At 38.8% G+C, this 11,728-nt stretch overlaps 1 protein-coding gene across 1 annotated transcript; it reads left to right on the plus strand.

Moving 5' to 3' along the window:
- Positions 1-250: 250 nt before the first annotated feature.
- Positions 251-3,281, plus strand: LOC107811666 (polygalacturonase At1g48100-like). The gene is made up of 6 exons (XM_016636637.2): positions 251-919; positions 1,529-1,696; positions 1,834-1,878; positions 1,972-2,179; positions 2,264-2,348; positions 2,640-3,281. The coding sequence occupies exons 1-6, from the start codon at positions 515-517 to the stop codon at positions 3,145-3,147; spliced, it is 1,419 nt and encodes a 472-aa protein (XP_016492123.1). The 5' UTR covers positions 251-514; the 3' UTR covers positions 3,148-3,281.
- The last annotated feature ends 8,447 nt before the right edge of the window (positions 3,282-11,728 follow it).

Below are 11,728 nucleotides of genomic sequence, written 5' to 3' on the forward strand. Positions count from 1 at the left end.
ATTAGTACTAATGTAAGTGTATAGAATTCAAATCCCTCTAGATGTAGCGGAAGTTCAGGCTCAGATCCCTTCAATCAAAGTGTATTTTTGCCCATGTGATAATAAAATCGTGACTTTGATTATATATAAAAAAATACTCAAATTCTTCTAATTAAAACTTTCATTGCTGCTTCTTCTTGTAAATAAAGTTATAGTGTGTAGGTCAGTATTAGTCATCTATATATACCAAGAGTCCAGGGCAAAGATATATAAATGAACTCAGCCTTTCGGCTTCTGTATGCAGTAGTGCTGAAACACAAACATTCACACACACGCTCCATTTCTTTTTATTTGTTTATGTGCAAGTTGAGACATTTGCCAGGAATTGCCTCCCATAAAAACTCTTCTAAGTTCCTTTCCACTTTCTGAACAACACAGTCTTTTCCTTGATTCGTGAATTTCCTCAACCCTCACCCAATTGAAAGGAACTTTTACTACCACTAGTCATTTTCGGTCTGTTCATTCGATACTTGAGATGGCATCGCTATCAACCCGTGTGCCAGTACTGCTTGTCATTTTCTATATGACAGTAGTTGCATTATTCATGGTGTTATTATGCAGCCATAATGTTACAGCTAGATATCATCACCACGGCCACCGCGGCCATCACAATAAGAATAAACACAAACATTCCCACATATCATATCCGCCTTCTATTCCACCTGAACCTTCTAATTCACCCGCTGACGAAGGTGTTTATGATGTGAGGTCGTTTGGAGCAGTAGGAGATGGCATTGTAGATGACACTGAAGCTTTCAAAGCAGCGTGGGATGCCGCTTGTCAAGTTGAGTCAGTGGTCATCTTCGTTCCCTCTGGTTATTCTTTCATGATCCAATCCACTATTTTTACTGGTCCCTGTCAAAGTGGTTTGGTCTTTCAGGTACCTAGTTAAGATACTTACTAGTAGTATTTGTTTTCTTTCAATGTCCTCCCTCCATTTCATTTTATACGGCAATGTTTGAGCTAACACGGAGTTTATAAATAAATAAAAAAGGATTAATGATAGTCAATGCAGACCAAAAGTACTAGAATTTGTACTGTTAAACATGCTCATATATGGCTGATATCCTGAGGGTAATTTTTTTTTTTTAATTTAAAAAAAGGCAGTCCGATGCATAAAGTATTCTGCATTCACGCAGGGTCCGGGGAAAGGCCACACCTTAGTGAGTATAATGTAGGTAGCCTACTCTGGTGCAAGCATCTCCACGACTCGAACTCGTGATCACACCAAAAGTAAAATGAGAAGTTTAAAGTTAAAACATTTCAGATATCATTCTTACTCGAACGTTAAATTGTGCTATATATATAAAATGAAACATTGGGAGTATACCCTATTTTCTATTGTAATTTAGATGTACTAAAAATTTCTATTATTATGTAATGTGGTACATATGTTGTAGTAATAGTATTATCTTTCGAAGCAAAAAAAAAAATGGAAGAGTGAGGGATTTTTGTTTATGTAACTGAAATTGTGTGCCAATATGGGAAGCTGGAAGGAACAATAATGCCGCCAGATGGACCAGAGTCGTGGCCGGGCAACAACAGCAGGCGGCAGTGGCTAGTTTTCTATAGAGTTGATGAGTTGTCACTGCAAGGCGGAGGCGTCATAGATGGAAGGGGAGAACAGTGGTGGAATCTGCCCTGCAAACCACATAAGGTATGCACTATAAACTTACTACGTGCCAACTTTATTCCTTTTCTTTTTACTATATAATATAAAGGATAGTGGTTAATTTCATTAATCTTTTTACACGTACGAATGAACGTATTATCTAATCCTCAGTACAACAACAGGGACCTAATGGAAGTACACTGCCTGGACCATGTGACAGCCCAATTGTGAGTGAAACAATAAACTTTTACCACTAAGCATCCCTTTAATTTGTACATAAATAGCAGATTTTGTGAAATTTGGTACGTGTATACTTGCAGGCCATTAGATTTTTCATGAGCTCAAATCTAACGGTGGAAGGAATTAGGATGGAGAATAGTCCACAATTTAATTTTAGATTCGATAACTGCAAGAATGTGCATATAGAATCCCTACACATTACAGCCCCAGCCTGGAGTCCCAACACTGATGGTATTCACATAGAGCAGACCACCAATGTTGAAATATACGATTCACTCATCTCTAATGGTACGTAATTCTACTTAATAATTATTAATATACCTCCTTATAACGTTCAACTGCCATTGGTTTAATTTGTATACTATATTATAGGTGATGATTGTGTATCAATAGGAGCAGGATGTCACGATGTGGATATTAGGAATCTCACTTGTGGACCTGGAGGACATGGAATCAGGTGGAATATAGTAATAATACTCTAGCTACTTGCTTAATGGGGTGACTATATAATACTATCTTCAGAACTGGATGTACAAAATGTTTGTTTATATAACTAGTACAAGTAATATGCTTTCATCTGTAAAAGCAAAATTGTAAAGGAATATAAGAACGAGTCTAACTTCCATACACTTTGATATTGTTAAAAAAAATTATACGGCCAGTATAATGCGATTTAGTCCTTACTTGGGCAGTTTAGTAAAATGCGATAATCTTTTAGATGAACTGATAGGTTGTTTGGTCATTGTAGCATTGGAAGTTTAGGCAACCACAACTCGCGAGCATGCGTATCAAACATTACAGTGAGGGACTCAGTGATAAAGGAATCAGATAATGGAGTAAGGATCAAGACATGGCAAGGTGGATTTGGAGCAGTATCTGGAATTTCCTTCCTTAATATTCACATGGACAACGTAAGGAATCCCATAATAATAGACCAATTCTACTGCCTCTCAAAAGAATGCAGCAATCGCACCTCAGCAGTGTCCGTTTCAGACATTGAGTACTCTAGCATAAAAGGAACCTATGATATCAGAAGTCCGCCAATGCATTTTGCTTGTAGTGACACTATCCCCTGCACTAACATAACACTTTCGGACATAGAACTTCTGCCTGCTCAAGGCGACTTAGTGTTGGATCCGTTTTGCTGGAACGTATATGGTGGACAAGAGACACTAACTATTCCGCCTATTTTCTGCTTGTTAGAGGGAAATCCTCCAGCAGTGTTTGAAAATAATGACTTGGCTTATTGCTCGTGATAATGATATTTGCACAGCTAGCCATTATGTTGCCTGATTGTGCGATCCCTTTTTGTTTCTGTACATATCAGGTTATAGATTGATGGATCTTGAGATGGAAATCCAGTAAATCGCTGTAATGTAATTTAGAGAAAGGGGAGCTTATTCTTTACATGTTTCCCTTGAGATTTTAACTTTAGGTTTTCCTCTTCAGTACTTGATGTAATATTTTTGTGCTTCCGTTGCTTCTATCAGTAATATAATTCTCTATTTCGTACATGCAAGAAGTAATGGCCAGTCTTTCATGCATATTATATTGGCCTCCAGTAATATATATATTTGCAAATGCTAGCACCTAGCATGGACACTTATGACTCATTCATAGCAGGGGCGGAGCTAGAGCACGGCTTACGGGTTCGGCCGAACCCATTAGCTTTTGTCCAAACTATGTATTTGTCTTAAGAAATTTATCGAATATAAATAATTTATTAATTAAGAACCCAGTAACTTAAACAGATTAGATTCCTGAACCCATAATTTCAAATCCTGACTCTGACTCTGATTCATAGCCATATTTTAGTTTATTTTGTATAATCCTAGTTTAAATCAAGTAATGAACGTCCTATCATGGGGAAAATTCCTTTTGGTCCCTGGAATATCGACATATTCTTATTCTGATATTTGTGATATATGATTAAGCATATTTTAATTCTTCAATTAATTAGAATATTGGAGTTTAAGTAAAATGAAAGTTGGAAAAAGTTTCACATGTCGTTTTCTTTATTTATAAATGTGAATTCTTATATCAAGTGAGTCCTAACAAGTTGTTGTTAGTGCTAGTTGACAACGTTTTTTTTTTTTTAATCTTTTCTTTAGTCGAGGGTCTGCCGAAAACAACCTCTCTAACCTCAGAGTTAAGGTAAGGTGTGCATGCACACTACCCTTTCCAACTCTACTTATAGGAATACACTGGGTTGTTATTGTTTAATCCTAACAAGTCATATAATTAAAGATAAAGTATAGTAGGTGATAAGATTAAACAGTTTTCAAATATAAAAATATAATGATTTTTTTGGAACAAATAAAAGTGTGTCACATAACTGAAACGAGTGATTATTAAGACCATATATCCTAACATGCTGCTTTTAAGTGTTTCTGTACTTGCATGGATCAATACCAAAAGCGGATAAAATTACCATCAGGTACATAAAATTTGGCCTAAAATTTGTTTGTATGTCCTTAAGAAGCTAATTAAAGTGTGGCTCAACTTGATGTTCACGAGTGAGACACAATACCTAGTGAAAGTAACTAAGTAAGTCCCTCAATTATTACCCTTTTGTTAGAGGAGATTCGTCTCCAAATTCTATAATGTTAAAGAAAATATACGAAAGTTGACAAAATTGCTTTGACAATGAAATAAGGATCATTTAAAATTTAATCTAGAGTAACTCAATATATAAGTTTCTATACATTGGATTCGTTGTACTTTTAAAATATAAAATTCAAAATTTAATACTATTCGACAAAATATTAGTGAAATAGGATGACTAGTGATCTGTTGAACCGTTGAACCTGTACAATCCCAAGGTCAATTAACGAGGAAGAGTGGACATCACTTCACTCATAAATACACAAAAGTGACAAATTGTTTGGACCAAGTCAAATTAAGGTGGATTGGGGAGAGGCTCAACAAGTCAAACAAGGCCGGAGAAGGAACAGTCAAATGTCCAGCATGCGAAGCTTCTTTTTTGAAAATGGGGACAAGAATGAGTAACATTGTAAATTATTTGACATACAATGTTACTAGTAATTAGATACACGGATTAACAATAACAACAAATTCAGTGTAACTTATTTGTATAACCCAAAATTTAGATCTATATTTTTATACAATTAGATTTATAGAAAAAAAAAAGTGTTAATCCAAATCAATATTAATATCCAAGTAGCAGATCTAGTGTTTTTATGAAGAGTATTAGACGTGTGGTGCTAGATAAGAATGTTTTAGAGAAATAATGGCTTAAGAACGTGAAAGATAGCAATAAATGTCATTTAAGTAATAAACGGAACAAGGTTCACCCGACAAGGGTGAGATTTTTCACTGAGCTTTCTGACAATGATGGATGATAAGCATTTGAATATTTCGATTATTCTTGGATCGGGAGAGAAAGATAGAGGAAAAGGAGTATAAAGGTAAACTTTGTATATATTCAATAAAGAGAGAATCTTCACAGAGAATGTCAATGTTGTTCTTCACAAAAATGTTCGATCCCCTTCTAGAACTACATCTCTTCCTATTTATAAGGGTACATGGGCCACAAAACTCTAGATAATATAACAGAAAGGAATATTCGCTAGAATATTCTCTAGGGAACCTAAATCTTTAAACTAGTCATTATCGCGTGTCGAGGTCGGATGCTCATCCTCGTCTTTTATTAGGCTACCTCGACATCGACGACAATTTGCCTTCTTCTTATGACCTCGACCTTTTGGGGTCAGATTGATACATCATAATGTCGACGCGTCACAGCCTCCAAAGGATTTATCTTTATTGACCAGGTCAAATGCGTGACATGAAGTTTTTCGCCCATACAGTTAGTCCCTCCGCTTGTCTAGGTCGTCCTCGTGGATGGGCTCAATAAACGGATAATAATAGTCGTGGTCGTCATAAGAGGCGGACGATGTGGCGCTTTGAAAGTCACATATTTCGAACTCTTAATCTTCCCGAGTAACCTCTGGAGAAAGTCTGACATGGATGGGATGTGACGTCATGACATTATTCGTCGTGATAATGCATATTCCCAATACATCGCATTAGGACACACACGACTTTTGGATTGGTTCTGCCGTTTCGATTTCGGCTGCCATTATGATGAGCCGCTTTAATTTCGAGGTCCTCTTCTATAAAGAGGGGATGATCACCTTCATTTGGATCTTTCTTTCACTTTCATTGCTTAAATTCTTTCTTCTTCTTTTTCTTCTTCTTCTTCTTAGGCTTTCTTCCTTCGCTCATTGTTTTAGAGATTCCTTTTGTTTTCCTAACCCTTTGTTGTTATCCTATTGGTTGCGATAATCATGGGGTCGAGTGGTCGTGGGTCGTACAGTATTTTATTCGGATTGGTTGAATGTCCGTCCTTTTAGTTAACGCGAGGCCTGAGGCCTAGGAGTTTTGTTTAAGCTAGTCGAGCGTGTCTCTTAGTTGAGATATGGCCAAGGGTCGAATAGTTTGTTTCGAGTTGATCGAACGTATCTTTTAGTTGTATCATGGTCGAGGACCGATAGGTGTTGTTCGCGCTGGTCGAACGTACCTTTTCGTTGAGTCATGGCCAAGGGCCAATAGCCGTTGTTCGAGCTTGATGAACATGCCTTTTAGTTGTATTGTGGTCGATGGCCGATAGGTGTTGTTCGAGCTGGTCGAACTTACCTTTTCGTTGAGTCATGGCCAAGGGCCAATAGGTGTTATTTGAGCTGGTCAAGCATACCTTTTAGTTGGGAGACTTATGAGAACAATTTCAATGAACGGGTATCTCATTTATTTCAACATCATTGCATCGATTACATCATTTTGCCCTTAGGCGTTTTTAGAGAAAATTACAAGTTTTGAGTGTCGGCTGGCGTTCCAGTCCCAGTATATATAGTCCCTTCATTGTTCGACTTGGATATTTTTGAGGAGTCAGGCAATGAAAATGTGTTTGTTCTCGCATACTCCAGCTTGAAGTGTCCCGTCCGTCGTCTCGTTAAAAACCTCCTTGAGAAAACTATGTTGGGACAAAACTCAAGTGAAGGAAAAAGAGTGCGACTTACAAGGCACTCCTTGTTTCTCAGAAGTTGAAGTATTTGAGGTGGCTGATGTTCCAATTGTTTGGTAAGAGCCCTCCTTCCAATATCTCTAGTTGGAATGAACCCTTATCTGCCTTGCCTGTGATTTTGTACGGTCCGTCCCAATTGGCTCCTAATTTGCCTTCTTGGGGATCTCTTCTTGCTTGGGTCTTGGCTTTGAGCACGTAGTTCCCGATCTTGAGTAATCGTACCTCAGCCATTTTGTTGTAGAAGCATTTTGCTTGCAGCTTTTGTGCGGCCATTCTTATATACGCCACATCTCTATGCTCCTCGATCTCGTCAAGGTCTTGTCTTCTGTTCTCGTCATTGTCGTTGCCGCTCTCATTGGTGTACGTTAGGTTGGGTTCTCCGACCTCAACTAGTATGACCGCTTCAGTTCCGTAGACTAGGGAGTACGGTGTTTCTCCTGCGCTTGTTTTTGGGCATGTGCACCCATAACACTCGTGGGAGTATTTCTGGCCACAGTCCCTTGGCCTCTTCGAGTCTCTTCTTCATAATGTTCAAGATTGACTTGTTAGAGAACTCTGGTTGCCCATTGTCGGCTGGGTGGTAAGGGGTTGAGAGTATCCTTTTAATATGCCATTTTTCGAAAAGCACGATGGTTTTTTTCCTGTGAACATGGGTCTGTTGTCACAACTTATTTCTTTAGGTAGGCCAAATCGGCAAATGATGTTTTTCCATATGAAGGTGATTACCTCTTGCTCGCGAACTTAGGAGAATGCGCCTGCTTCCACCCATTTAGAGAAATAGTCAGTCAAAACTAAAAGAAATTTAACATTACCTCGTCTTGGCGGAAGCGGTCCCATGATGTCCATTCCCACTAAATAAATGGCCATGGAGAGGTGACAGAATGGAGGTGTTCGCCTGCTTGGTGGATTATCGAGGCGTATTTCTGGCACTGTTTGCATTTCTTTACGAATTCTAGGGCATTTTCTTCATGGTGGGCCAATAGTATCCCGCCCGTATGAGACATCTGACCAGTGCTCGATCGCCGGAATGACTGCCGCAATGGCCTTCGTGGACTTTCTCTAGAACACGTTGGGTTTTATTTGGTCCCAAATATTTTGTTAAGGGGCCGCCATACGTTCTCTTATAATAATCATTGTGAAAGAGGTTGTACCTAGCGGCCTGTATTCTCAGCTTCCTGCTTCTTTTTTGTCGTTTGGGAGGGTACCATCCTACAAATAGTTTATACTACAATTGCGCCAGTCCCAGGTTAGGTTTGCGGATTTTACCCCGATGTGTTCTAGTGCCGAGCTAAGGAGATACACCACGCTCCTATCCCCCGGAGTTATGCTTTTTGTTGTGGCGGCTAATTTGGCAAGGTCGTCCGCCTCGACGTTGTGAGTTTGTGAAATATGGTCGAGCTGGCATTCGTCGAATACGGGTAGTAGTTTGCATATCTCGGTCTGGTATTTCTGCAATCTTTGCTCTTTGATCTGGAAAGTCCCAGTAACTTGGTTGATGACGAGCTGAGAGTCGCAGCGTAGCTTTAGACTCTTGCCCCATATTCGAGTGTTAGTCTCAGTCCTGCAATTACGGCCTCATACTCATCCTCATTGTTAGTCATATCTGGGCACCTTATATATTGGCAAATGACTTGGCTAATGGGGACTTCGAGCACAAGTCCTAGTCCGGATCCGCATGTATTGGATGCACTGTCAGTTTGCAGGACCCAAAGGTCCTACGTCAAGTGAGGAGCACTCGTCTTCAGCCTCGAGCATTACCTTGGCACTGAAGTCCGCAACAAATTCGGCAAGCACTTGTGATTTTATCATTGTACAAGGCTAATAAAAGATGTCGTGCTCACTTAATTCAATCGCCCACTTGGCCAGCCTTCCCGACAGCTCGGGTTTGTACAATATGCTTCTTAAAGAAAACGTGGTAAGGGCCGAGATTGGGTAGCACTGGAAGTATGGCCTGATCTTTCTTGAAGCTACGACAAGGGACATGGCCAGTTTTTTGAGGTGAGGATACCTCGTCTCGGCGTCGATAAGTGTTTTACTGATATAATAAATTGTAGATTGTGTACCTTTGTCTTCTCGAACTAGGACTGCACTTACCATTGATAAGTGAATCGAAGAAAATGAGTTTCGTTGAAGGTTGTCGATTTGGGATAAAATACGGTCCGAGCTACAATACCCGGTATTTATAAATTAGTATCATACAAGGTACCACATGACCATGATAGTAGGGTACATAAAGTATGTCAAGTGAGTAGTTTTTCAAGTAATTTGAGATAATTTTTAATTATGTGGGTAATTAGTTAATTATTAGTTAATGGGACATTAACTATTTAATTAAGGAATGGTTGGATAAGACTAACCCTCCCCCCACGTGGCATCACCTCTCCATCCCCATGTATGTGTCTTAAGTCATTAATATATGTGGCAAGATTAGAGATGTGAAAAGTGGGCAAGTCTTATAACATGAGTCATATATCATTTTAGAAAAAGCAGAACCATTATATGTCTTAAAGACATGAGAATCACATCTCCATTCTTAAAAACATGAGATTTCAAGGCTCTTCAGGAATTCAAAGTATGATATTCCATAGCGTCTTCAACACTTCAAAAACCCGAGATTTCAGAGCACCTTAATTAACGTGAGATTTTGCAATATTGAGGGAATACGGTATAGTCTTTCTCAAGAGAATCGACTCAGGTATGTTAAGGTTATCCCTTCTTTCTTTTGGCATGGTCCAAATGATACAAATGAAACGAGCAAAATACGCAACTTTCATACTATGACTTTATTCATAGAAATACTAGAGGTGACTATATTCTTGATTCCCCATGTGAATTATTATTATATTTTCTGTTTATGGGTCTTAGAAAAATACGTATTTGATAAAGTTTATCCGTTAGGCATGTTATTTTTATGGCATTCCGAGAAATCTTATTAACGTAATTCTTATGCATTTCATGCATTTATACATGTACATTGACCCATGACCAGATGACGTTATATACCCGTATATATGTATATATATGTATGTGGGATATGGGAAAAGGTTACAGCGTTATATACGCACCATTATACATTGATGATTTTGCCCACAGTGGCCGAGATAATATGATGGGATGCCCTCATAGGCTTGATGATGTTATAAACACATATACCTATGCACGACATGACATTCATATGCATATGCATGACACTATAAATGTTTCATGATTTACAGAGTTATCCAGACTTACATGTCGAGTCTTTTACTCCATGTTTCTCTCATGTATATTATTTACTAATTTTCATTCCTTACATACTCGGTACATTATTTGTACTGACGTCCCTTTTTGCCTGGGGATGCTGCATTCATGCTTGCAGGTATAGACAATCAGTTTGACAAGCCCTCATAGTAGACAAGGTTAGCATTCAGCGAAGGAACGGTAAGACTCCACCTCATTCGGAGTGCAGCCGAGTCTATTAGTCATCGTGTCAGAATTTTGCTACAGACTTATGGGTAGGTCGGTACCCTGTCCCATTTGATGTCAAATACTCTTAGAGGCTTTGTAGACAGTGGTTCATATTGTACAATATGTCAGAGGCCTTGACGGCCCGTATATATTCATATTATAAGAAAGATGGTTCATTGATACAGTACTTTCCCACTTATAGTTATACGTTACAAGGTGTGGCCATGTTGGCCCAGTTACCAACGACAGTACGATAAGAAAGATATGCTACGTTGGTATTCAGTTGAGTAAGGCACCGGGTGCCTGTCGCGGCCCATCGTTTTGGGTCGTGACAAAAGTGGTATCATAGCAGTTCTGTCCTAGGGATTCTACAAGCCGTATCTAGTAGAGTCTTGTTTATGGGTGTGTTGTGCACCACACTTATAAGCAGGAGGCTACAGGGAATTTAGGACTGTCACTCTTTCTTCTTACTGTAGATCGTGTGGTAGAGCTCATTTGTAAGAACTCAATTTTCTAAACTCTATCTTATTGATAATACGATGATGCCTCCATCCAAAAAGACGGTTGGTAAGAGATATAGATGTGGAAGAGTTGAGTCAGAGGAACTCGATTTTGCATCATGCTTATGATGAATAAACGTGAAGTTTTCAGCAGAACATGTGTGTAAGCTTCTTGATAAGGAGCCTTAAGGTAAGAATATCTACCCATATGGTGAAAAGCAATGAGAAATTCATAAGGTAGATATAAGTTTCAACAAGTAAAAGAAGCAAGGTGAAAAGGGATACAAGGTACCCAGCTAATGAAGATTATCAGTATTTACAATTCAGGCAGAGGAATATAAGCCTTTTGAGTTACCTTCAACAATAACAGAGGTATATATAATTGGCCATTCCCATCTCATTTATGCCCTATGAAAGCAAACAGAAGTAGTATAAGAGATGGACGAATATTAGGATCCGACTGGGGTTAGAGTGACCCAACATGGTGGATGGCTTGTTTGCGTTGGTCGACATGTCCGAAGGATATTGCAAATGTGTTAATAGATCTCCTTGTGAGACACCCAAATGGTTCACTCTAAAATAGTACGGCTAGATATGAGTAATACAAAGATAGGCACTAGAAGCCTTGAAGGGATAAATATTATCTTAGTGTGCCACCCGTCCCTAGTGGAGAGAGAATGTTAGGCAACCCGAAGAGCCAGTGGATAGAGCAAGGGGAGATAAAAGCAAAAGAATGTCTTATTGAAGCTCTCAGAATAAAGTGATAGACAGAAATATTAGCAGGGAAATAAGAAGAGTTAATGAAGCTTTATGAGTAAGATGTAATACATAGATGACAACGGTAGA

The sequence above is a fragment of the Nicotiana tabacum genome, chromosome 19, assembly GCF_000715075.1.
Source record: "Nicotiana tabacum cultivar K326 chromosome 19, ASM71507v2, whole genome shotgun sequence".
In the NCBI taxonomy this organism is placed as follows: Eukaryota; Viridiplantae; Streptophyta; class Magnoliopsida; order Solanales; family Solanaceae; genus Nicotiana; species Nicotiana tabacum.